This window comes from Notolepis coatsorum (assembly GCF_963971535.1).
Source record: "Notolepis coatsorum genome assembly, chromosome: 5".
Lineage (NCBI taxonomy): Eukaryota > Metazoa > Chordata > Actinopteri > Aulopiformes > Paralepididae > Notolepis > Notolepis coatsorum.
In genome coordinates, this window is record NC_140169.1 from 158,534,436 (window position 1) to 158,561,818 (window position 27,383).

The following is a 27,383-nucleotide window of genomic DNA, read 5'->3' on the forward strand; positions in this document are numbered from 1 at the left end:
AGCAGCAGTCCACTGAGGAGGAGGTGAGTCCCTACGAGCAGCAGTCCACTGGGGAGGTGAGTCCCTACGAGCAGCAGTCCACTGGGGAGGTGAGTCCCTACGAGCAGCAGTCCACTGGGGAGGTGAGTCCCTACGAGCAGCAGTCCACTGAGGAGGTGAGTCCCTACGAGCAGCAGTCCACTGGGGAGGAGGTGAGTCCCTACGAGCAGCAGTCCACTGGGGAGGAGGTGAGTCCCTACGAGCAGCAGTCCACTGGGGAGGAGGTGAGTCCCTACGAGCAGCAGTCCACTGGGGATGAGGTGAGTCTCTACGAGCAGCAGTCCACTGGGGAGGAGGTGAGTCCCTACGAGCAGCAGTCCACCGAGGAGGTGAGTCCCTATGAGCAGCAGTCCACTGAGGAGGTGAGTCCCTACGAGCAGCAGTCCACTGGGGAGGTGAGTCCCTACGAGCAGCAGTCCACTGAGGAGGTGAGTCCCTACGACCAGCAGTCCACTGGGGAGGAGGTGAGTCCCTACGAGCAGCAGTCCACTGGGGAGGTGAGTCCCTACGAGCAGCAGTCCACTGGGGAGGTGAGTCCCTACGAACAGCATTCCACTGAGGAGGAGGTGAGTCCCTACGAGCAGCAGTCCACTGAGGAGGTGAGTCCCTACGAGCAGCAGTCCACTGAGGAGGAGGTGAGTCCCTACGAGCAGCAGTCCACTGAGGAGGAGGTGAGTCCCTACGAGCAGCAGTCCACTGGGGAGGTGAGTCCCTACGAGCAGCAGTCCACTGGGGAGGTGAGTCCCTACGAGCAGCAGTCCACTGGGGAGGTGAGTCCCTACGAGCAGCAGTCCACTGAGGAGGTGAGTCCCTACGAGCAGCAGTCCACTGGGGAGGAGGTGAGTCCCTACGAGCAGCAGTCCACTGGGGAGGAGGTGAGTCCCTACGAGCAGCAGTCCACTGGGGAGGAGGTGAGTCCCTACGAGCAGCAGTCCACTGGGGAGGAGGTGAGTCCCTACGAGCAGCAGTCCACTGGGGATGAGGTGAGTCTCTACGAGCAGCAGTCCACTGGGGAGGAGGTGAGTCCCTACGAGCAGCAGTCCACCGAGGAGGTGAGTCCCTACGAGCAGCAGTCCACTGAGGAGGTGAGTCCCTACGAGCAGCAGTCCACTGGGGAGGTGAGTCCCTACGAGCAGCAGTCCACTGAGGAGGTGAGTCCCTACGAGCAGCAGTCCACTGGGGAGGAGGTGAGTCCCTACGAGCAGCAGTCCACTGGGGAGGTGAGTCTCTACGAGCAGCAGTCCACTGGGGAGGAGGTGAGTCCCTACGAGCAGCAGTCCACTGAGGAGGAGGTGAGTCCCTACGAGCAGCAGTCCACTGGGGAGGTGAGTCCCTACGAGCAGCAGTCCACTGAGGAGGTGAGTCCCTACGAGCAGCAGTCCACTGAGGAGGTGAGTCCCTACGAGCAGCAGTCCACTGAGGAGGTGAGTCCCTACGAGCAGCAGTCCACTGGGGAGGAGATGAGTCCCTACGAGCAGCAGTCCACTGGGGAGGTGAGTCCCTACGAGCAGCAGTCCACTGAGGAGGTGAGTCCCTACGAGCAGCAGTCCACTGGGGAGGTGAGTCCCTACGAGCAGTCCACTGAGGAGGTGAGTCCCTACGAGCAGCAGTCCACTGGGGAGGTGAGTCCCTACGAGCAGCAGTCCACTGGGGAGGTGAGTGAGTCAGCCGCTCAGGAAGCCCCCAGACAGACCCATATATATATATATACCTGTATATAGTAGGGATGTTCGATATTGGCTTTTTTTTTACCGATATACCGATATTGTCCAACTCTTAATTTCCGATATCAACCGATACCGATATATGCGGGGTTTCCCCCCCCCCCAAAAGAAATGAATAATTTCAGGTAATTAACATTACATATCTCTTGTCGTGGAATTAACACAACATTATGCATATTTTTTACAATAAATAAAATAAGAATTTGTTCTTACTTGCTTGCCTGGGTAAATAAAGGTTAAATAAATGTTTTTTTTTTTTTAAACCGATACCGATCATTTCCGATATTATTACATTTAAATGCCAATATCGGCCGATAATATCAGTAGTATATAGTGATGCACCGATGGGAAAATTGTGGCCGATAACAGATATGAATATTGCTGTTCTGGCCGATACCGATATTTACCGATGTCGATATCTCTGTATAGAAAACACTTTTTTATGATAATCAAATAAAGAGCTATTTTCCAAAACGCATTTCTTTTATTTTTACTTTTATTTTTTTCATTTATTTTCAGAAATGACTATTTTGAAACAATTTAAGACCAAAACATGTTAAATAATGATGACCATATCGGCCGATATTATATTTTGACATCGGAATGATACTGATGTGTACATTTTTTTCCATATCGGCCGATATATCGTGCACCACTACCTGTATCTATATACTGTACATATATAAGCTGTTTGTTTGCATCAACTTTGTCACCTAAATGCTTTTGGGAGTTGAGGTCAAATTTGGGTTAAAAATATCTCCCAGTCCCTCCGCTCTGCAGTAAACAGAACATACATTTCCTGGTATCCCGTTCCCACTTTATCCAATCAGGAGAGAGAACCCTAAATATTTTTACTTATTTCAAAATATCTTGCCAAGCCCAATTTTCTTACTGCACTGGAAGACTATTTTACAAGGACATATTTGCTTAAAACTAGTTTTAATTAATTTTTGCAGTGTGGAGAGGTTGAAAAAGAGAAAGATGGAGTTGTGCGGGCATGTTCTGAGAGGATCCAGCGGGGAGATGTTCAAGAAGGTGGTGATGGGGAAGGTGGATGGAAAGAGAGGAAGTGGAAGACCAAGAAGAGGCTGGGTAGACGACGTCTGTGATTGGAGCGGAGTGAGAGGTGGAGTCACAGAGTTGGAGAGAAGAAGTGGGGACAGAATGGGTTGGAGAGTGATGGGCAACCTTCGGAACGAAGAAGCCACCTAATGATGATGAGTGTGGGGTTAAATTGGATAAATTGAGAACAGGATACCAGAACATGTATTTTCGGTTTACTGCAGAGCGGAGGGACTGGGGAGACCCATGTTACTGACCAGACACTCTATATCAGTGATGGCTGTTTACTGCAGAGTGGAGGGACTGGGAGACCCATGTTACTGACCAGACACTCTATATCAGTGATGGCTGTTTACTGCAGAGTAGAGGGACTGAGAGACCCATGTTACAGACCAGACACTCTATATCAGTGATGGCTGTTTACTGCAGAACAGGAGGGACTGGGAGACCCATGTTACTGACCAGACACTCTATATCAGTGATGGCTGTTTACTGCAGAGTAGAGGGACTGAGAGACCCATGTTACAGACCATACACTCTATATCAGTGATGGCTGTTTACTGCAGAGTGGAGGGACTGGGGAGACCCATATTACTGACCAGACACTCTATATCAGTGATGGCTGTTTACTGCAGAGTGGAGGGACTGGGAGACCCATGTTACTGACCAGACACTCTATATCAATGATGGCTGTTTAATGCAGAGTGGAGGGACTGGGAGACCCATGTTACTGACCAGACACTCTATATCAGTGATGACTGTTTACTGCAGAGTGGAGGGACTGGGTAGACCCATGTTACTGACCAGACACTCAGTGATGGCAGAGTGTACAGCTATTATTTTAACACGTAGACCACTTGTTTTAACGAACAAAATAATTTAAGCACATTAGATTAGCTGATAACCATTGTATGTTCGGTAGAGAACGGCCATTTGAATGTCAGTGTCCTGTACACAGAGCTGCTGGTGGTTGGCACGAGGACAGGTGGGCTAACGTTCTCTGCCCATTTGGATATGCAAAGTGTGCGTCTTCATTATGTCCTGTAGGGCTGTACCGAATGTCATTTTTTAACATTCAAAGCTTCTATTGAAGTATTCGAACGAAGCTTTGAATGTCTGTCGTCATATTTGATGACTTAATAAAAAAGAAAAATAATAATAATAATAATCTTCTCAAACTAAATCCTCAATTTGAATAAAGTGATTAATCTGATTAAATTAGTCTTTATTTTTTTTATTAAATCAACTTACTTTTTGAATATAACTAATCGGTTTCGTCAACATAAATAATCCAATAAGGGCACGGTTGGTACGAAAGTGATGGTGACGTCTTATAGTATAATAGTATACTATTAGTGTAGCCTAATCTTTATCTGCAACTGTGAAGAAAAACCCCATTGGTTTAAACAGAATGAATAGACACTTAAAAAAAAAAGTATTATTATTTTTTAATACAAAATAAAAAATTCAAATGTTGATTTAGAATTCGAATGTCAACATTATGATCGTCGGTACAGCCCTGGGCCCCGTTCCCCGTACCTGGATAACTGAGTTAGCCGGATAACTTTCGGTGAAGTCTGACTTAAGCCGGACTTTCCCGTTCCCCGTACCTGGATTGTCCAAATCACCATGACAACAGATCCAAAAGTTTGAGCCTGGTCGAGAGCAGGGTTTAAGTTCAAGTTAGCCGGATGAACCATCGCCACGCCCCCGCAAAGAAATGACAGCCCGTTTCCTGAAATTATTCCCACAGTCTACGATCTGCATTATACCATTCTGAATTACGTTTTTGTGCTCCATTCTTCCAGAGGGGGCTTTTGAAATGTAAAATAGACCCAAAATGCTGATACTAAATTCACTTTGTCCTAAATAATGCACGTTATATACCGTGGCGCTCGCTCGGTGCGATGTACACATTATGTGGTTATTTTAATTGTAACTGGGATTAAGATGTCTGATGAGATGCGCTGTTTGACGGATTTGAGAAATTGAATGAGCCGTTGACGTCACATTAATGAATGAGCATAAAGAGATAAAACTTCATTCAAAATAAAGAATATTCTAAACACGGGTCTCTCGTTCATTAATGTATAAACAATGAATTTATCCCATCTGGCACAGTGGCGCAGCGGTAGTGCTCAATCCTGGCAACCCGGCAACCGGTGTTCGAAACCCCGTGTTTCCAATATAATTTTTTGGAATATAATATTAATGATTATACGCCAAAGTAGCCTAGTTTTAAGTTAAAATATTATAAATCTACATGCATTGAGGATGTCATTCTTTATATAGCTCTCAACGTGCACCAAATTGAATTATTCCTACATCGCAAAAAGAAGGAAAAGACTAGGTTTCGAACCCCGGTCGTCTGCGTGAAAGTCAAAAGAAGAACCCGTTACACCACAGTGGAGATAAGAAAAAGATCGACCATACATCAATCAATGGGTAGGAGAGCCGTATCGTTATTCTGTATAACAGTTTAACTAATTATTTTCGCTAGCAAGATCTCATTTGATTATTCAATCCAGCAGGCAAGTTTAAAGAAATATAATCTGATTGATTGAGGTAATGAGGGACTTAAAATTTGCCTATAGATAACGCATTTAACTTGTCGGCGAGGCGATTGAGCCGTACTGCAATATGTTAATAAAGTTTTAAATCAATTAATCAATCAATGCCGCTAGAGAATCAGGATCTCTGCTATCGATACGTGCTGGCTTTTCAACTGGAGCGGCCGCGCGCACTTATCCTGGGTCTCAAGTCTGGTTTGAGTTAACAAGACTGAATCCACCTTCGAGGAACAGGAAAATCCCGGCTTCAAACATCGGGTTAACTGAATCTGGATAATGACATCTTGATCGACTTAGTTGAACCAGGTACGGGGAATAGGGCCCTGATGTCCTGTTACTATGCGAGTATACGTCTCTGTTTTGATGTTGCCCAACATGTTGGTGCGTAACCGTGGTGAGTGTGCGGTCGCTGTAGCCTGTCTGTTGGCACGCCGACGCTGGGACACGGAGGGGTGATTAGGAGGTGTCGTTGACACACGCTGCGCACGTCCTGACCACTGGGACCTATCTCGAGCCCCGCCCCCTTCTCTTGATCCTCCAATCACAACTGAACTGGCTTCCTGTTCGCTTCAGGCCTGTTTTGCTTTTGAATGGTCATTGGTCAGGCCCCCCCCTCAGTGCCGAGCTGGACTTCTCCATGTTCCTACCCCAGTTAGAGCACTGAGGTCATTACTGAGGTGCTTTTAGATGTCCCAAGGTCTCGGCTAAAGGTTAAAGGTCATTAATGAGGTGCTTTTAGATGTCCCAAGGTCTCGGCTAAAGGTTAAAGGTCATTAATGAGGTGCTTTTAGATGTCCCAAGGTCTAGGCTAAAGGTTAAAGGTCATTAATGAGGTGCTTTTAGATGTCCCAAGGTCTCGGCTAAAGGTTAAAGGTCATTAATGAGGTGCTTTTAGATGTCCCAAGGTCTCGGCTAAAGGTTAAAGGTCATTACTGAGGTGCTTTTAGATGTCCCAAGGTCTAGGCTAAAGGTTAAAGGTCATTACTGAGGTGCTTTTAGATGTCCCAAGGTCTCGGTTAAAGGTCATTAATGAGGTGCTTTTAGATGTCCCAAGGTCTAGGCTAAAGGTTAAAGGTCATTAATGAGGTGCTTTTAGATGTCCCAAGGTCTAGGCTAAAGGTTAAAGGTCATTAATGAGGTGCTTTTAGATGTCCCAAGGTCTAGGCTAAAGGTTAAAGGTCATTACTGAGGTGCTTTTAGATGTCCCAAGGTCTCGGCTAAAGGTTAAAGGTCATTAATGAGGTGCTTTTAGATGTCCCAAGGTCTCGGCTAAAGGTTAAAGGTCATTAATGAGGTGCTTTTAGATGTCCCAAGGTCTCGGCTAAAGGTTAAAGGTCATTACTGAGGTGCTTTTAGATGTCCCAAGGTCTAGGCTAAAGGTTAAAGGTCATTACTGAGGTGCTTTTAGATGTCCCAAGGTCTCAGCTAAAGGTTAAAGGTCATTAATGAGGTGCTTTTAGATGTCCCAAGGTCTAGGCTAAAGGTTAAAGGTCATTAATGAGGTGCTTTTAGATGTCCCAAGGTCTAGGCTAAAGGTTAAAGGTCATTAATGAGGTGCTTTTAGATGTCCCAAGGTCTAGGCCAGGGGTTCTCAAACTTTTTCATACCGTGACCCCACTTTATTTAGGAATGTTTTTTGGGGACCCCACACTTAACACATTGAGTGCCACGCTCCTTCCGGGAAATTAGGTCTAGATTGCCACCGCTTTAATCAATGGGAGGACGGGGATATTTGCGAACGCTTAAACTATATCGTTAGGTTATGACTATAACCAAGTTCTGTTAATTAGGGGTGACGCTTGGCATCACTCATGCACTCCCTCGCATACGTGCACGCGCACTGAATAAATTCCACAAATGTACCTTTAATACCAGTATTAGTCTGACCACACCCCTCATCAGCTTACCTTCATAAGCAGGTGTGTGGTCACCTGCTCTCCTCCTTCCCAAGCTTTCACCACAAGGTGAGGTCAAGGGCTGCAGCGGCCGTCGGATGCCAAGCGTCACCCCTAATTAACAGAACTTGGTTATAGTCATAACCTAACGTTCTGTATCATTAGGGGATCCGCTTGGCATCACTCATGCACAAAGGGAGGCCAAGCGGAGCCACTGGCCGACAAATACACCCCGCTGAAGGCCCCCCACAACCAACAGAACAGGGAGGGCCGAGCCCCCCCGACCCTCCCTAATGGAGGGCACCCCCCCTATTAGAGGTTTACCGGGAGGGCGACGGACCCGACCGTGCGAAGAGGCACTCAAGCAACTCAACGCACAGGGTGAGCAGCCGTGGCTTGACCCCACGACTACACACACGCACAACCCGCATGCCACCCGGGAACGAACAGAGGGAAACAACCTCGTTACTGCCCCCAGAATCACGGGGTCAAGGGCAAACCCAACCCCGTGGCAAGGCCGTAGCAGCGGAGCGCGAAGGAAGACCCAGACCCACCAAAAGGACTGGACTCCCTGAACGGGGGCCCGGAGAAGACCATGATGCCAGCATCAATACCCCACCAGGCGGGCACTTAGTGACCACGCCCCCCACATCGCCAGCGTATTCGGACAAGGGCCCCTCAGCCGAGCGGGCCCTGGCCTCCCCAACAGTACACCGTCTGGCACACTGGCCCTGTAACAGGCAGACAGCATGGCTGTAACACACAAAGAGTTAACCAACGGAAGCAGGCAGTGCACCGGGGAAAAAGACCAGGCAACAGGCTGTTAACCCTAGCCTGGAGACTGCGGACGAGACAGGCGCCAGAAGGACAGCTGAACACAGCCGCCCCGGCGGAAGGGGCGTATGCTGGCGTTGTTGCATGACCAAGCCTCCACAGAGAAGGCTGACACGATTGGCAGACGTCATGAACGTGCAGGGGCACCCTCAACCGGTGAACCCGGGAGTTGACACTGCAGCAACACACCAGAGAACCAACCACCCAGGTGTTACCCCACGCGGTGGTTGGTCCCATAACCCCTCAGGAAAAAACCCCAAAACACACCTGCGGCACTGCCGCAGCCCGTGTTCCAGTTTCCAACAGGGTTATCCCGGGCCTACGGGTCAACGAAACATTACCCCGGACCGGGCCCGGTGATACGGGGAGCACAGGGTCCCCCGAGGAGGCCAAAACCACCCCAAGGCCCCTCTTCGCTACGCGGAAGAGAAGAGCGTAAAAAATGGAAAACCAGCCCCAGCACCCCGCACTTGGTATTCCCAGGAGGCCACCCAACCAAGGACCAACCAAGACCAACCTGCACGGCGGCCGAGATCCGACGAGATCGGGCGCGTACAGGTTGGCACGGCCGTAAGCCATTACGACAGTGTAGAATACAATGTACCCAACAAGGGTTCCACAGCGCTCAACCCTGTGACACCCGGACCGACCCAGCATTTTTCCCCCTGAAAAAAGCCCAAGTCCCTCAGGGTACCAGAACAGCAGATCTGCATCCCCGGCGGACAACGGGTTTAACTGATCCGGACCAGCGCGACCAGAACCAGTCCCGTGCCCTAACCACGCCGACATGCCAACTCCAGGAGAAGGGGCAGATATGCGTGTTGATCTCAAAACATAAAAAGAAGGCGCCACCCAGACGTTTCGGTGCGAACCGCGCCCGGCGGCCCACCCCCAGGGCGTGAGACCCTTCCCCCTATGTTCAGATCCATTCCGTCATCATCCCCTGATATGAACGGGAACCCATCGACAACCACACAGGGCGTCGGAAGAGGAAAAAAACCCCATCCCAATTGCTTCATAAAAACGCTGTTTTAACCCCAAGCAATCAAGGCGCGCCAGTCAGCCAATGTCCAACAGAACATCCTGAGCTAGCACTATGTGTGCGTTTTGACATCAACAATAGGCTATTTAGACCATCTTTTGAATCCCCAAGACGCCCAGGGGAACGACAAGAGGGGCGAGATGCAATCAACTCCATGAATGAATGAATGAAAACTTTACCCAACAGATTGCAGAAATGGTACAACCCAGTACGGCGCAATACACACAATTGGTTAAGGGGAGGCAGACCTGAGAAAGACGTTAGTCTTGGTTTCATCAGGAACCCCCATTTCCAATTCATATAGACACATCCAACTCTTTATAATAATAAAGAAAAAGCATCACCCGTATGAACCAACGGCACAGCTGGGAGTAAAAAACCCGTTTTCACATGATTTCAAATCCAGTCACTCTTTTTAATCAGAGTGTAAGACCAGACCCTCCCAGAAACACCTTCCCACATGAGTTTATAGTCATGAAAAAGATATGCCAACTGTGAGTCACGTGACCAACCGACTCAAGTTTACACATAAATCGGGCGTAGCAGAACCATGAGCCCTACGCCCTAACTCGACACCTTTAAGACACCGTAAATCATGGAAGGCGTCGCCATAGCAACACCGCTACAACGGGCGGGGAATCCTGCCGGCTCCTGTCTTGTAATAGGAGTTGGCAGAATAACCCCCCCCCCCCCCCCCCCCCCTGCCAAGACGTCCCACCGGCTCGGCCCTGACTGGCTCAGCAGAAGAGATCAAAAATCCCCTAAACCAATCAAGTGGGAAAGGAGGGGTTTATTCGACACCCCCTCACGAAAACACACTTCGTTCCCTACACACAGAAAAACAACCGTAGCCATTTTGAAAACCTCCGGTAGAATGCAATGCATAGCATAAGCTAATACAATGCCCGCTACCCACAAAATGTGAACAGGATTTACAACAAAACACAAGTCGCATGTGTGTGAATCCTACACCCGTTGACTATGTCGTACATAGCAAAAAACGCTGACCGAGAGTAACGGCTAGGCCGTGGAATGTGCGTGTACGAGTATTACTGCAACTAAACAACACAGCATTGTGAGACACATATACTTAGTTCAAGCAATGGAATAACACCAGTTTCTACCTGCATGTGGAGCATCAAGCTAATAGAACCTATTACTGAGTGTATGTTGCAGACCTTGCTTAACCTCGTAACACAACACGACTCATCTCACAACGTAAAAGTGCAGATTCATATATACACAACCCCACCATATGAATTGTTGAAGAAACACACAGTTTGTTCGGCCAAAACATAGTCCCCCTTATGTCGGGGAACTTTTTTATTTATAATGTTTTTTAAGGCACAAAATCATAGAGGGGCCGGGGAGGGTGTAAAAGAGAGGGGATACAGAGGGGAAAAGTCACTCAGCGGCGTCTGCCACCTCGCGCCGCTCGAGTCTTGCCACCCCGAGGAGCCCCGGAGGGACGGTAGGTTACTGTCTGCTGGTCACGACGTTCCCTACCGTCTCCTCCGGTCGTGGATGGGCCGGCGGTGGCAGAAGCGCCGTCTCTTCTCCTGGCCCTCTTGGAAGGGCCAGCAGCGGCGGCGGAGGCAGTGGTAGCGGCGACGGAGACAGCTCGACGTCGCGGAAGCCTTCTGACTCCACCGGCAAGGACGGGAGGCGGAAAATGGGGTTGGAGGATGGATCTCTCTGCATGTCGAGGTCATCAACCGCAGGGCCTTCCCGAACAGACCAGCGTCGGAGAGGGCGGCCGTCAGAAGAGGGGCTCTCTTCTTCTCTGGCACACGGGCCTGCTCCAGCCAAAGATGACGCTGGCCCAGGGTGGCCAGGGCGCGCACTTTCCCCATGGCTATGGCCAGCACCTGGGAAAGGTGCAGGACAGCTCCTGCAGCCTGGGTGATCTGATCGCATTTTACCTCGTTCAGATCCGTGCCGCCCGTCATGATCCCCGATACAAATCTAGCCAGGTGGGCGATGTTAGACGCCGCAGCCAGCGATTGTGTACCAGCGATAAATGACTGGTCACCCCAATAAGCCAATCGCCTAGCCGATTTCCCCTGGAGGACCGGCTTGCATAGGGGTTCCCACACCATATCCGGACAGAGGAGAGCGGCCATCGGACTGTCAAGCCGAGGCACGCCCTCCCCCATACCTTTGACTAACCCCGACACCCGCGTAACTGGTACGTAGGTGGGAGTTAGTCCCATGATGTTGGACACCGCCTGACCCCGACGAACATAGGCCCCCATCGAGGGGAAAAATGGGTAGACAACGTCCACCCCTCTCACTGGGCGACGCTGCCAGGGATGACCTATGAGATCATCAGGGACAGGTGCAGGCAATGGCAGCGGCAGCGGCACGCCGTTTGCGGCGGCGGCTACCACCATGAGCTCGGGAAACAAAGCCTGCAGTTCCCCCTGCGGACTTTCCTCCACCGACCCCGCATCCCTCACATGCAGCAGGCTGCGACTGGTTAAGGAGCCACAGTCTGATGTGGCCGACAGTAGGGCATCCTGCTGATGAGGCCAAGGTGGTTCCTCGACATCCTCGAACAGGGAGCCCCATGGAGCCATTTCTCCCCCCTCCGGGGTCTCCTGAGGAGGGATACTCTCCTCCACGGGACCATCATACAAGAATCCGTCCGCCTCTTCCATGAAGTCCTCAGTTTCCATCGGAAATCCAGAGCCGGACGCATCCTCGCTGGTCTCCAGCAGTTCCCCAAACCCAGGCCGTTCGCGTCTGCACGCTACCATCTTGCGACGTGAACGGGCAGACGTGAAAAGTTTGCGTCGCAAATCCTCTGGCTCCAAGACAACCCCCCGTTCACCAACAGACGATTCCCCGGAACCAGAAGAACCAGAGTCGAGATCAGGCCATCGCCGGAGCGACGGCACCGACTCCTCGGCTCTTCGGAGAGGCAAACTATCCATCGGCTGTCTCCTGGGCTGGGTCGGCAACCATGAAAGTGGCAACAGCCCAGCACCAAAACGCACAACGGAGGCGGGAATGGAGAACCGCTGGTGAAGAGTAGGTCTAGCGGGTCTACTCTCCGCGGAATACATTATGACCCAAACTTTTTCTTTACAACAGATGTGAGAGAAGAAAAAATTAAGCACAATGTAAACTCGTCACAACTCTTTTCAACTAACACGTCAAGTGGGGTACTACCAGGCACTTCCTTGTGGTGAAAGCGAGAAGGAGGAGAGCAGGTGACCACACACCTGCTTATGACTAATACTGGTATTAAAGGTACATTTGTGGAATTTATTCAGTGCGCGTGCACGTACGCGAGGGAGTGCATGAGTGATGCCAAGCGGATCCCCTAATGATACAGAACTTAAATTATGGCTATGGGTCTAATACACCCGTCGCTTATCAATGACTTGCTTCCAGTCAACATGTACGAAACGGAATGTTTTTTCATCGGTACATTTCCGTTTTATACCGTTTTGAAAACGAGTATAGTTTTGGAGATTTCTAGTAATTCCAGAGAAAGACACGATAATAGCCCTTTAGTGGAATACACAAAACACCCGAGAAGTAAAACCTGGACCGGACTTATTTTTTTGATGCACAGTCCCAGCCAATCCAATCCAATGATGTGCAATACCATCCGGGAGACGATAGGCGGCGGTATTTGCCCTTTGCGAGCTCAGACCCATTCCCAATGATAACGTCGGGCTGGATGGATGAAAAGTGTATGGATATCGCTAATAAAAGAAATAACTATTAAAACCCGACTATACTCATGATTGGCACTGAATGGATTAATGTTATCAATACACATTTATAAAACGAGGCATATTTTGCCAAAATATGTTGCCAGAACAGTAAAAAAGATACAAATTATTGTTTCTTTTTTTTATTGTTATTATTTTTTTTGCCAATGCGCTGTCACCTACCCGTAGTTTGAGAACCACTGGTCTAGGCTAAAGACTAAAGCTTTTGTTGTGGAATAGTCTGCTGCTACAAATCCTGTCTGCCCAGTCTTTTAACCCATTCTCTGCCGGAGCTTATATCCATCCTTGTAGCCTCTCTATTTGTCTATGGAGATGTTCACCTTCTTTGCAGGGCTATAACTTTTTTAATTGTATTGCTAAATTGACATTACTATGGCCCATTCAACATCAATTATCTATCGTTCAGGATGTAGGAACGTTTTACTTTTTCATTCACACATTTATACAATAATACGGTCTAGAGTATAAATATGTTTTTATCGTTTTCTGCAGTATTTCATAGAACGTGATATAGCCATAAATGCATATATTAGATCATCAAATGCAGTTTGATACCGATCGACGCCAGATAAAAAATTTCAACTGTACATGATTCTAAACGTTATGACTGATCATCTGCGGTTGACCGGAGGGGGGGGGGGGGGTCGTTTATAATTCCGTGGCCGACGTTAAATCATTTATCATGGGTGATATATAGATCAGAGCAGTTTGTATCGAAAATGGTAAAGAAAAACGGTGAAACTCACCCCAGTCTCCTCTTACCGTTGGGTGATGAGCGTGGAGCAAAAATATCGCTATTATGGGATGTTGATCTAGGTGATCCAGTTCCGGTTTGTATAATACTAATATACGTCCAAGCATGTTGTTTATTGAGTTATGGCAACGGATCGATATGCACGGTGTCTGGATAGAGTCCCGCAAGCGATAGCGAGTGGCCGGACGGAATAGGGGACGGACTAAGCACTTCCGGCCACTTCCGGTTTTGGCAACTCGCCGATCGGCCACCAGGTGGCGGTATTGAAGCGTTGCAGAGTTGAGCGGAGTCCTACAACACCAGCAAAGACTCCGTGGGTGAAATGTGAATACCATGACGAAAATATGAAATATTGATCTCAAAGACGCCGTAACCCGTCATTGGCAGATTACGCATGGCAAGGAATGACGTGTAAACACGTCATCGGCGGAGAAAGCGTTAAGCTGCGGGTGAAAAGTAATTTGTTGGCTTTTTGAGGCTTGTTAAGCCATACATCCCTGGTCCTGTTGTGACTATTTAGTGTATCTATTGTATTGTATTGTGCTGTGCATTTTATATTGTATTTTGAATTTGTCTGTCTCTTTGTACTGTGAAGCACTTTGGTTCAACTTCGTTTGGTTTTAAATGTGCTATATGAATAAAGGTGACCTTGTGACCTTGATTGCCAGAAAAGAGGGCGGGGCTTGAGATGGGTCAATAGTGAGTGTGATGATGCTGTTCTTTAGGAGGAGCACTACGAGGAGGAGGAGGAGGGAGAGGAGGAGGAGAGGATCCTGGCCTCCAGCTTCTCTGGAGGCAGGAGCGTGGAGGTGTCCGACCTGCCCGAGACGGAGGCCCTGTTCATACCCACCAACATGGACTCCTCCCAGATGGCCCTGAAGCTGAAGGAGGTGATTGTGATTTTAGAATAGCAGTTTATCACTAGGGATGCACCGATCCGACTTTTTCAGTCCCGATACCGATACCTGGGTTTTGGTATCGGCCGATACCGATACCCATTGTTCAAACTTTTTTTCAAAAAAGTTAAAAATAAATAAAAAATTTCCAAATTTAAAATGTTTTTTATATTTAGTTTTTAAGAATTGTAAAGGCTCACAAGTGTGTTTTTGATTTGTTGTAAACAAAGACAGAAAATAAACTTCATTCATTCAATTAATAAACTGTATGCCTCACTGTCACCTGTGGAAGAGACTGGGATCATTCCTTTGTGCAAGGCAACATCAGTGTTACAAAGGGTCAGATTAAACCGAATATATATATTTATTACTTGAGATACCTTGTATAATATTTGTATATCGTCTGATATCCCTTGTATATTCTTTGTATATATACACGGAATATCCCTTTACCTAGGTACAAGCCAGACCATAATATTCGTTCTCCTATTGGACAGCGACCCCTAGGCGCCAACGGCCATACCCCCAATGGCAAGTTCAAAGCCACCGCCAAGGCATGTCTCAACATGTCCAGGTTTGCGCAGTAATACGAGACAGAACTGAGGTTGGCACTAGATTATTCACCTTACGTATAAATACGTCGCAGGTGGATACAGCAGTAGAGTATCCTAAAAGTTGAAGCCTTCACCACGATACAACGTGCTGTGAAGTGGGCCTCTTTGCCCCTGAATAGAGCCTTGAGAACCGCGTGCGAATAGATAGCTAAAGTGTCAGAGTTTAACGCTGTATCGTCGAGTTCGACTTATTCTATTGTGAAGTAATAGTCTATTATTTATAGTGTATCATGCGGCTACCGTTCTCCGTGACCATCATTACCACCGGTTCGTCGTACCTCTAGCTAGTGCACTTATCCAGGCTGGGCGGCCTAAACTCGCGCCACCACCCGAGGAGTCCTAGACGAGAACCGTTTGATATGTACACCGGAGAACCTACACCGGCGAATGCAGAGCCTTTTCCGGCTGGATTATATTGCTTTGGTACTGTGGCTGCTGGAGCAGAGAACCGTCTACCCCACTGCTGTGTGGGATCTACCCTGTGAGGAGCACCATCAAGCCCGCCTCTAGGACCACAGAGGCTGGCTAGCTTTCATCCATGCTGTCGTGCATACTGGAGTATAGCTGTTGCTTTGTCTACGGACCAAGGGAGTATTGCACTGGCTCCTGTATCTGGAGCCTCGTTATTCCGCGTTGATCCAGACTTTGCTCCCGAACATTCCTCTACCCTGCCGGCTTACAACCGGAGGGAACCCCCTAGTGTCTCCAGCTGACTACGAGTGTACCTTATGTAATTCTTATGCTACAGATGGTGTCAGTTATACCCATCTTACTATTCTCATGGACTTACGCTCTTGACCTACTTTAAGTGTTCTTCGCCTTACAAGCGCAATCATAATTCTCAATCTGTAACCTACCGTTGCTGCTCTAATAATAAATACCTCTAACTAGAACTTTCTTTGTCATTGCCGTATTCTTGTGTGGGTGTTCACCAGATATACCATGTACTGTATGGCCAGTAATTAAAGTACATAACTAAGTAGTGGTTTAATGATACCATACTCTCAATACAGTCAGGGAATTGTACCCCTCAGTTACAATCAGGCTTGACTTAAAACATTACTTTCCTAACTTAGTGAAACTAAATGTAACAATTGAACACATAGATATAAATGTACTGAATTGTTATTTCTTATTTTATTATTATTATAATAAATAAATGAAAATTCTATATATATATATATTTTTTACCGATACCCGATCCAGCTATTTTTGTGATATCGGCGGCCGATACCAATATCGGATCGGTGCATCCCTATTTATCACGACACCCTTTGAACTGCCCATCTGAGGTTTCTCCCCTTTTTTCCTATTGATCAAAAGGTTTTACGTCGTCCCTTATCTTCATTGGGGGAAAGTCTAGGGATTTATGTTTTTTTTTTTTTTTTTTTTTTTATTGTGGATCTATTGTGATGTTTCATCTTGATCTGTGAAGCCCATGGAGGCAATTTGTTGGATTTATAAAAAAAAAAAAATTATTTTATTTGATTAAGCCCTGTGAAACATACTATGGAGCACTAAGGTTACCGGCTGTCTTTAGAACACGTTTTCATCAGGATGGCATGGCGTTTTCTGAACTTTGAGAAACAGTTTTTCCAATACACAATTTATACCTACCTACTGCTTTCACTGTCTACAACCACCCTGTTATCATAGTAATCATAACTACCTATCTCATACTATAGTCTACCCATATAACTTTGTATGGTAGCATGTACAATAGTGCTGTATATACCATATATATATATATATATATATATATATATATATATATATATATATATATATCCACATCTGTCTGAATATACCTGCATATAACCCATATCACTCTGTATGATAGCATGTACAATAATGTAATATATATATTTATTCTTATCATATATATATTATATATTATATGCACATCTGTCTGTACATACCTGCATATAATCCTTTTTACATATCTGTAGATACTATATCTATATCTGTACATATCCCTTACCTACTCTTACTAGTTACACTGCTGGCCAGTATGACTTACTACCATATCGTCTTTATACCTATATCACTGCATATTAATACTACAACTCTGTACATACATCTGATTAGCACTATTACTCAGTAGTACTAATTTATATATTTAATACCCAGCTTAATCACATGTACATTGTACATTACTATTGTACTGTTTGCACTCTGGTTGGATGCCTAACTTCTTTTGGTTGTACTGCATGATGACGATACATTTGACTCTAATCTAAGGACTCCATCTGAAATGTTCTGTGACTAAACTCCAGGCTTGTGTTTCTGTTTCGTAGCTGAAGCTCAAGCACAGCATCTCGGCAGCTGAAATAAACCAACTGAAGGAAAAGGTAACGACGCTTTGATGCATAATATTGACAATAATCTGCAACAGCTGTTGAGTTTTTGTTCCAACATCCTTTGATGTTGTGTGTACAGAGTGCTGTCTCACTCTCCAACCTGGTAAACAACCCATAGTACAAGACATTCAGTAAACAAGACGGAAACAATCATACGGCTCACTAGGTGCTACATTCGGGTGAACACTCAAGGAAATATGTCTTACAAATAAATATCTTACTACGTTTTTATTAACTCTGCCCCTAATGTGGTAACAACTTTTGATTTGGTCAGAGAAGCGGGTTTGTGACCGGAAGGTCGCCAGTTTGATCCCCCGGACCGACAGGAAAAATCTGGGGGGGCGGGGAAGTGAATGAATAACTCTCCCCTGTACTCGATACCAACCGCTGAAGTGCCCTTGAGCAAGGCACTGAATCCCCAGTGGCCAACAGTGTCAGACTGTGGTTGTACTGGCAGCTCCCAGGTGTGAATGTACCGGTATGTAGCTGTGTGAGTGTGAAGCAGGCCTTTGCTGAAAAAGAGCATTCGTGCTCAGAGAACCTACCCTGGTACATAAAGAACCTACCTGGTAAATAAAGGACCTACCTAGTAAATAAAGAACCTCACCTGGTAAATAAAGAACCTACCTAAAGAACCTCACCTGGTAAATAAAGAACCTACCTGGTAAATAAAGAACCTACCTGGTAAATAAAGAACCTACTCTGGTAAATAAAGAACCTACCTGGTGAATAAAGAACCTACCTGGTAAATAAAGAACCTACCTGGTAAATAAAGAACCTACCCTGGTAAATAAATAATCTACCTGGTGAATAAAGAAGCTACCTGGTGAATAAAGAACCTACCTGGTAAATAAAGAACCTACCTGGTAAATAAAGAACATACCTGGTGAATAAAGAACCTACCTGGTAAATAAAGAACCTCACCTGGTAAATAAAGAACCTCACCTGGTAAATAAAGAACCTACCTGGTAATTAAAGAACCTCACCTGGTAAATAAAGGACCTCACCTGGTAAATAAAGAACCTACCTGGTAAATAAAGGACCTCACCTGGTAAATAAAGAACCTACCTGGTAAATAAAGAACCTACCTGGTAAATAAAGGATTTCACCTGGTAAATAAAGAACCTACCTGGTAAATAAAGAACCTACCCTGGTAAATAAAGAACCTCACCTGGTAAATAAAGAACCTACCTGGTAAATAAAGAACCTCACCTGGTAAATAAAGAACATACCTGGTAAATAAAGGACCTCACCTGGTAAATAAAGAACCTACCATGGTAAATAAAGGACCTCACCTGGTAAATAAAGAACCTACCTGGTAATTAAAGAACCTACCCTGGTAAATAAAGAACCTACCCTGGTAAATAAAGGACCTCACCTGATAAATAAAGAACCTACCTGGTAATTAAAGAACCTCACCTGGTAAATAAAGAACCTACCTGGTAAATAAACAACCTACCCTGGTAAATAAAGGACCTCACCTGGTAAATAAAGAAGCTACCTGGTAAATAAAGAACCTACCTGGTAAATAAAGAACCTACCTGGTAATTAAAGAACCTCACCTGGTAAATAAAGAACCTACCTGGTAAATAAAGAACCTCACCTGGTAAATAAAGAACCTACCTGGTAAATAAAGAACCTACCCTGGTAAATAAAGGACCTCACCTGGTAAATAAAGAAGCTACCTGGTAAATAAAGAACCTACCTGGTAATTAAAGAACCTCACCTGGTAAATAAAGGTAAAAGAGACACGTTATGGGGTCAACCCCAGCTCACCGCCTGTCTTCTGGTCCTCAGCTGAGGGTATCTGAGGAGGACAAGGCCCTGCAGGAGGCCAGGGAGGCGGCCCTGGAGCAGAAGATCGAGGACGGCAGCGAGAAGATCCTGAAGCTGGAGGGCTTCTGGCTGGAGGCCCAGGCCCTGTGTAAGACGGTCAACGAGCACCTCGCCGAGACCCAGAGCCAGTATGAAGGTCTGGACAAGAAGTACAACAAGGCCAAGAAGCTGCTCAAGGACTACCAGCAGAAGTGAGTGGGTCTCTGGGTGCTGCTCTGTGAGGACTAGCAGCAGAAGTGAGTGGGTCTCTGGGTCTCTGGGTGCTGCTCCGTGAGGACTAGCAGCAGAAGTGAGTGGGTCTCTGGGTGCTGCTCCGTGAGGACTAGCAGCAGAAGTGAGTGGGTCTCTGGGTCTCTGGGTGCTGCTCCGTGAGGACTAGCAGCAGAAGTGAGTGGGTCTCTGGGTGCTGCTCTGTGAGGACTAGCAGCAGAAGTGAGTGGGTCTCTGGGTGCTGCTCTGTGAGGACTAGCAGCAGAAGTGAGTGGGTCTCTGGGTGCTGCTCCGTGAGGACTAGCAGCAGAAGTGAGTGGGTCTCTAGCAGCAGAAGTGAGTGGGTCTCTGGGTCTCTGGGTGCTGCTCCGTGAGGACTAGCAGCAGAAGTGAGTGGGTCTCTGGGTGCTGCTCCGTGAGGACTAGCAGCAGAAGTGAGTGGGTCTCTGGGTGCTGCTCTGTGAGGACTAGCAGCAGAAGTGAGTGGGTCTCTGGGTGCTGCTCTGTGAGGACTAGCAGCAGAAGTGAGTGGGTCTCTGGGTCCTGCTCTGTGAGGACTAGCAGCAGAAGTGAGTGGGTCTCTGGGTGCTGCTCTGTGTGGCTTTAGTGGGTCAAGGTTAGAGAGGTCAGACCTTTAGTGGGTCAAGGTTAGAGAGGTCAAGGTTAGAGAGGTCAGACCTTTAGTGGGTCAAGGTTAGAGAAGTCAAGGTTAGAGAGGTCAGACCTTTAGTGGGTCAAGGTTACAGAGGTCAATGTTAGAGAGGTCAGACCTTTAGTGGGTCAAGGTTAGAGAGGTCAGACCTTTAGTGGGTCAAGGTTAGAGAGGTCAGACCTTTAGTGGGTCAAGGTTAGAGAGGTCAGACCTTTAGTGGGTCAAGGTTAGAGAGGTCAGACCTTTAGTGGGTCAAGGTTAGAGAGTTCAAGGTTAGAGAGGTCAGACCTTTAGTGGGTCAAGGTAGAGAGGTCAGACCTTTAGTGGGTCAAGGTAGAGGTCAATGTTAGAGAGGTCAAGGTTAGAGAGGTCAAACCTTTAGTGGGTCAAGGTTAGAGAGGTCAAACCTTTTTCTGCCATCACCCAAAATATATCTTTTTTAACAGTGGTAGAGCAAATATTTATTTCAATTGCATATTCCACCCCTGTGAGATCGTCTACAACATAAAACAATCGACACGTTCGTTTTTTAGTGGCGAAATAAAGAAATAATACATTTGTTACAGCAACTTCCCGTAATCACTTGACCCGCTATAATCGATCATGGAAAACGGTCTCTTGAGCTTCGTAGGGGATTGTAAATAGCAGAGATTCCTAATCGGTGACGCGCACCACTGTGTGGCGCAGGGCTCGGCTACAATCGGAGTGGTTGTTTACAGAACGTTTAACCTCCCTACTAAGGTGCAGACCTTTTCTTCTTTCATTCCTGGCTGATGGGGAATGTTTCCAGCACACAATTGCATACACATAGCCTTCACTCTCTCTCTCTCTCTCTCTCTCTCTCTCTCTCTCTCTCTCTCTCTCTCTCTCTCTCTCTCTCTCTCTCTACACATCAATTTGTAAACACATGCACGCGCACACACACACACACAAACAGTTGTCTCATACCAGCAGACGTGAGTAATTATTCACATATCTGTGTCCCATCACATCTATAATTCATATTCTGTACATCTCTCTTGGAGAGACCTCAATGACGTCACAGCAGCTTCATGAATGACCGCCATTCAGCCATACTGGTGACTCTTGTCTCATGTCGTCCCCTTGTTCTCTTCCACTCAGTCTCCTCTCGGTCCCGCTGTGTGTTTTACTGACGGTTTTAAACTGAGCTGTCACGTTGCCCCCCCCCCTACTAGCTTCACGCTCCCACCACCTCCATGATTTCAGTCGTGTGGCGTCAAGTAGGGCTGGGCGATATGGCCAAAAATGATATATCGATAAATATCTATTTGTATTAGTATAGTTTATTATTATTTAAAACAACAAATGTATGTTTAGTTTGCAGCAATTCTTTGTCATTGCCGCCATCTTTAGTGTTACAGCCCCTCACACACCAGTTCTCAGGCTGCAGCTGGTTTGAAAGCGAAAGTACAAAAAACAGTGGCTGTTTTATATCTTTTGGCGCTTTTTTGGTGGACAAACCACTGCATACATTCACCATGACTTGCGACTGGAGACTAGCTCTGCTAGCACACATAGCCTACTGTCTACAGATGGTTTCAAACTGTATTTTAAATTAGAAAGCAAACAAAATAAATGGACAAGAGAAAAATAAATCTCAATTTGGTCAGTATTGTCATTTGGACAAGCAAAGCCATTACTTTAAGTTGCGGGCAAGAATGACAAGTCTGTCACTGTCTCTGGTTTTAAAGCTGCCCTGTTGCAGGTCACAATAAAAATAGGAACACATTTTTATTATCGATTATTAAAATATATCGCGATAATTATCGTTTTATCGCCCAGCCCTAGCGTCAAGTAGACCACACTGAGGGAGTGATCTGAAGCCACTGACCTGAGCTCTCATGTTGCCTCCACTAGCCGAGGCGACAGTGGCTCGGGAGGTAGAGCAGTCGTCTGGTAATCCAGAGGTTCCTGGTTCGATTGCCACTCCTCCCGGGCAGCGTGTCGAAGTGTCCTCGACACTTAACCCCTAACTGCTCCCGACGAGCAGGTTGGCACTGTGCACGGTCGCCTCCGCCGTCGCTGTGTGAATGTGTGCGAGTGAACGGGTAAAAATGTGAGGAACAAATTGTGAAGCGCTTTGGATGAAAGCGGCTATAGAAATGCACCATCGTGGCTGAAGTGGCCTGACCCGAGCTTGACCTTGACCTTCATGTTGCCCCTACTAGCTTCACGCTCCCACCTCCGCCATGATTTGCCGTCGAGTAGAGTAGACCGCACTGAGGGAGTGATCTGAAGCCACATCTGTCCTCCTCCTCTTTTCCTTTCCAGGGAGATTGACTTTGTGAAGAAGGAGGAGGAGCTCCGGAAGGTTCTGGAGGAGAAGGAGAGGTGGTACAAGGAGCAGATGGACGCCCTGCGGGAGAGGGTGAGCGGACCTGCTGTTCTCTTGACTCACTGCTGTGTTTTTACATCCTTTTCTCTTAACTCACTGCTGTGTTTTACATCCTTTTAGGGTTGAATGAATGAATGAATGAAAACTTTATTTAACAGATTGCAGAATGGGTACAATACAGTACGGCTCAATACATACAATTGTTAAGGGGATGCAGACCTGAGAAAGACGTTTGTCTTGTTTCCATCAGGGTCCCCCATTTTCAATTCATATAGACATTTATGACATACACAACATACATGACATTTATGGCATAGGGACATATAGGTATTTGGTACTGATACATTTGTGACATAGGCGGTATTCAAATATACAGTACTGTTACCCCTAGATCCTGACAGAGTATATACATATGATGGGGAGGGGACTGTACATTAGGAGGGGGTGGGTGGGTGGGAGGGAAATATACATACGGCGGGGAGGGAATATATACATGCGGTGGGGAGGAGACTGTCTATTAGGAGGTGGTGGGGGTTTTGGGCATTTACGGTGGCCAGTTTCGAATTGCAGCCTCCCGTAGGTGTTAGGGTTAGGGGGGGTGTGTGTGAAAGGGTGAGCGGACCTGCTGTTCTCTCAACTCACTGCTGTGTTTTTACATCCTGTTCTCTCAGCTCACTGCTGTTTTTACATCCTGTTCTCTCAACTCACTGCTGTGTTTTTACATCCTGTTCTCTTAATTCACTGCTGTGTTTTTACATCCTGTTCTCTTAACACTTTGATTGCCTAAGGCTAAATTCATGATATACCATAGGTTGCCAGCTCTATTTGTCTATGGAGAAGTACCCCTTCTTTGCAGGGCTATAACTTTTTAAATTCTATTGCTAAATTGCCATTATTATGGCCCATTCAAAGTCCTATATGTATTGTTCATTGTGTAGCAACGTTAAACTTTTTCATTCACATATTCATAGTAAAATATGGTCTAATGTATAAGTATGTTTTCATCTCTTTCTGCAGCTTTCTCCAGAACGTGATCTATAGCCCCAAATGCATTATATTGATGATGAAATACAGTTTAATGGCAATCGGCGCGATATAAAAAATGTCAATTGGACGTACTTCTAGAAGTTTCTACGTATCATCTGATGATGACCGGATGGGCGGGGGATCGTTTATAATTCCGTGGGCAGCGTTATATCATTCATCTAGTGTGGGTCATATGTTCATCAGAGCAGTTTATATCGAACACGTTCAAAAATAACGCTGAATCTTACCGTATCTTCCTCGCGCCGTTGGACGATCAGCGTGGTGTAGACCGTTTTCGATTATGGGATGTTTATCCTGATGAACCATTTCCAGGTTGTATAATACTATATACGTCCAAATAACGTTGTTTATTGAGTTAGGGCGAGCGATTGATCATCCAGTGTGTTGAGATGGAGTCCGGCTACCGATCGCGAGTGCCCGGAGCACATAGGATGAGCACTTCCTGTTTGGCGCGCCCCTCCCAGCGAGCTGGCTGCTGATATATTTGCGAGAAGCATGGCTTGGCAGGGTGCAGTACTCCAATTCAGCCATTGGCAATTCAGCTGTTGGGTGGGGGCGCTGCTGACACCGCTGCTCTGCTCTGCCTGCTCCATGCTTCACGTAAATATATCAGCAGCCAGCTCGCGCTGACAACAGCGATGTCATTATTAGACCGGCTGCTTGGTGAAGCAACGACAAATGTAATGATTGTTTCGTTCATCTCATAGGCTATTTAATTTTAGCCTATTTTAATACAATTCAAATAATCAAATTGTGCTTAGAGGGAATTATTTTCACCGGACATTATGAGCAGCACCAAGTCGTTGGGAGGTGGAGATATACATCACGGCGCAAACCCACGATAATGTTGCCGTCTCTCTCTGCCAAATTTCTCAGTTCTTCGCTTGATATAATTAATACAAATGTCCAATATAACGGAATTCGTTAGCTCATAAAAATTTGATTATAACAGACTGCTGTTTATTAAGGTCGGGCAGACTGCCCACCGACACCTCAAGTCGGCAGCAGCACGAAGTCTCGAGGGACTTATTTTATTTGGAATATATTTATGACTGTATATACGCAAAAGTAGCCTAGTTTTAAGTTAAAATATTATAAATGCCTTGATGATGTCATTCTTTATATAGGCCTATCAATTGTTTTTAAGCTCAATAAACTCTGACCGGAATTTATCCCATTTGTCAGACCTGCAAAAAAAAACGGAAACCCTGGTACACACAGCGGTTAGTTTAGCACACACACCGGAACACACACGCATGCATTGTCTCTTTAGGATCGCCGATGCGATTCGTCTCTGCGATTAACCCATCCCGTCGTCCTTCCCCCCCAAGGGCAGCCGGGAGCAGACAGGCGTCAACGTGAGCCGCGCCAGGGGACCAATCCAAGTGCTCCTGTCCGTCTTCGTCAAGGACGCCACAGCGTTAGCGATCTGTTGTTGTGCATGTTTTTACGGGGGGGGGAACCCTTGCGAGCACGGGGAGAACATGCAAACTCCACACAGAAAGGCCTGGGAGATACCCCACCTGGGTACCTGGCATCATGGAAACCTGGTCCCCAAGCGGGAATCGAACCCTGGACCTTCTTGCTATGAGGCAACAGTGTTAACCACTACACCACCGTGCCGTTTAGATCACGATGCAGCGCTTAATTCCAGTGTGAGGGGGGAGAGACGGAGCACAACAGAATAACGTTGGTGCTGTTGGTTCTGTGTACTCAGATATCTGTCCTGGAGTCCAGGGGAGTGCCGGGGGACCATGTGGAGAGTCAGTCTGGTCAGGACTCTGCAGGCGAGGACGGAGATGACCCAGTGGCCAGCGCACCATCTGTCGACTCTCTGCTGCAAGGTACCAACTGCATCTCGTGGGAATACAATGTTCCGCTTCACTAAACGGTTATTGACGTGTTGCTGCGGTGGATAATGTTATAATGTTGTGCTCAGTTCGGAGTCATTGCCCCCCGAGCTTCATTTCCTTTTTTTTCTTTATTGTATTTTCCCCCCTCCTTTTTCCGTTTTTCTCCCATCCCAATGCTAGTTGTTATGCCAATTCCCAATCCCCTTCCTGGTCGTTGCGCACTCTACCCCCTACCGTCGGTCCGGGAGGGGCGGAGACTATCACATGCTTCCTCCGACACATGTGTAGCCAGCCCACCGCTTCTTTTCACCTGGCAGCGCGGACTCTCACTGGGAGAGTGTAACGCGTGGAAGGATCACACTACCTCTCCCAGATCCTTCCCTCGCTGTGCAGGCGACCAGACCAAACTGTCGGAGTTGCTGTTTACAACGACCAGGACCCACCTTCACCGGCTTTCCCACCCTCTAACACCGCCAATTGTGTCGGTATGGGCGGTCGGCCAAGCCGGAGGTACCGCAGCCGGATTCGATCCCACTGTCTCTGCGGTGGTAGACAGAAGCTTGTCCGCTGCGCTACCCGGCCGTCCCTACCGAGCAACAAAACAAAAAGAGTACAACTCTTAGCGGTGGATCACTCGGCCCTACCCAAAGCTGTAAAGGAATGTGAATCACTACCCACTTTCAAAACCACTCTCAAGGAACACCTACGGGAGACTGCAATTCGAAACTGGCCCCTACAAATGTCCTAACCCAGTTGTACAGTAAATGACCAAGTATGGCTTTGTCAGTATTCCAATGTACAGTGTACAGTGTCCCCCACCCCTACCCAACCCCCCCCCTCCCCACCTCCAATGTACAGTGCCCCCCCCCCCCCCCCTCCCCCAATGTACAGTTTCTACATCAAATGTATATACACTCTTTTTCTGGACACTTTTTGTATCACAAACAGTACTGTATTTGCAAATCTGGTATGTCATAAATGTATAGATGTAGCAGACAGTACTGTCTATCTGTATGTCGTATATGTTATGATGAATTGAAAATGGGGGACCCTGATGTAAAGTCTTTCTCTGGTCTGCATCCCCTTAACAATTGTATGTATTGAGCTGTACTGTACTGTACCCATTCTGCAATCTGTTAATAAACTTTTCAATCAATCAATCAATCAAGCTCATTCTCTCACGGTTGGCTGCTCTGCCCCTAGTGGAGGCACACAGGAACTGTTATGACAGAGTGTGTTAAAATATTCAATAACAACTCTGATTCCATGTGTTTACAGATTCAGGGAGATAATGTCGGGACTCACTAATGGAATTATGAGTTGATGTTATCTAGGCATACTGTAAGTTCTGGTTCAAAATAATGATGAGTGTGTATTATTCTGTATTCCAGACTCAACTAAATCAGTCGACAGGAACTGAGTGACTGTGCTGTTCTGTTCTGTGTGACCCTGCACCTCCATCTAGTGGTCAAAGAGCAGACAGACAAGACGTCCTAGTGTCACATTGAAACAACGCTATGGAGTTTAGTAACTTATCATACGGTGTGGATGGGTTAGGGTTAGTATAGTATAATATAATAATAATAACAATACTAATAACAATAATGTAATAACTTTATTTATATAGCACCTTTCACACATGGAATGCAGCCCAAAGTTCCCCACAGCAAATGGCACAAAATGAACATGGGCATAAAATGTGCATACAGCTGACCGAATAAAAGCAATGCATGAAGTGCAGACATAAGAATAGGTATAAAAAGACAATAAAAGTAGTGCTATGTAGAAGGTGCAGACATAAGAATAGGCATAAAATAAGTACAATAAGTACAGTGTTGCTCGAAAGCATGTGAACCCCCCCCCCCCCCCCAGGAACAGCCCCAAACACCCCAA

At 46.7% G+C, this 27,383-nt stretch overlaps 1 protein-coding gene across 1 annotated transcript in view; it reads left to right on the forward strand.

The window, feature by feature from the left end:
* The window catches only part of ppp1r9ala (protein phosphatase 1 regulatory subunit 9A-like A), a 278,166-nt gene that overhangs the window by 183,878 nt on the left and 66,905 nt on the right, over positions 1 to 27,383 (forward strand). Inside the window, exons 7-11 of the mRNA XM_084314522.1 lie at positions 14,392 to 14,556; positions 17,474 to 17,527; positions 19,334 to 19,563; positions 22,527 to 22,623; positions 25,355 to 25,481. Coding sequence (XP_084170648.1) covers positions 14,392 to 14,556; positions 17,474 to 17,527; positions 19,334 to 19,563; positions 22,527 to 22,623; positions 25,355 to 25,481 — 673 coding nt within the window. The remainder of the gene's footprint in view (positions 1 to 14,391; positions 14,557 to 17,473; positions 17,528 to 19,333; positions 19,564 to 22,526; positions 22,624 to 25,354; positions 25,482 to 27,383) is intronic.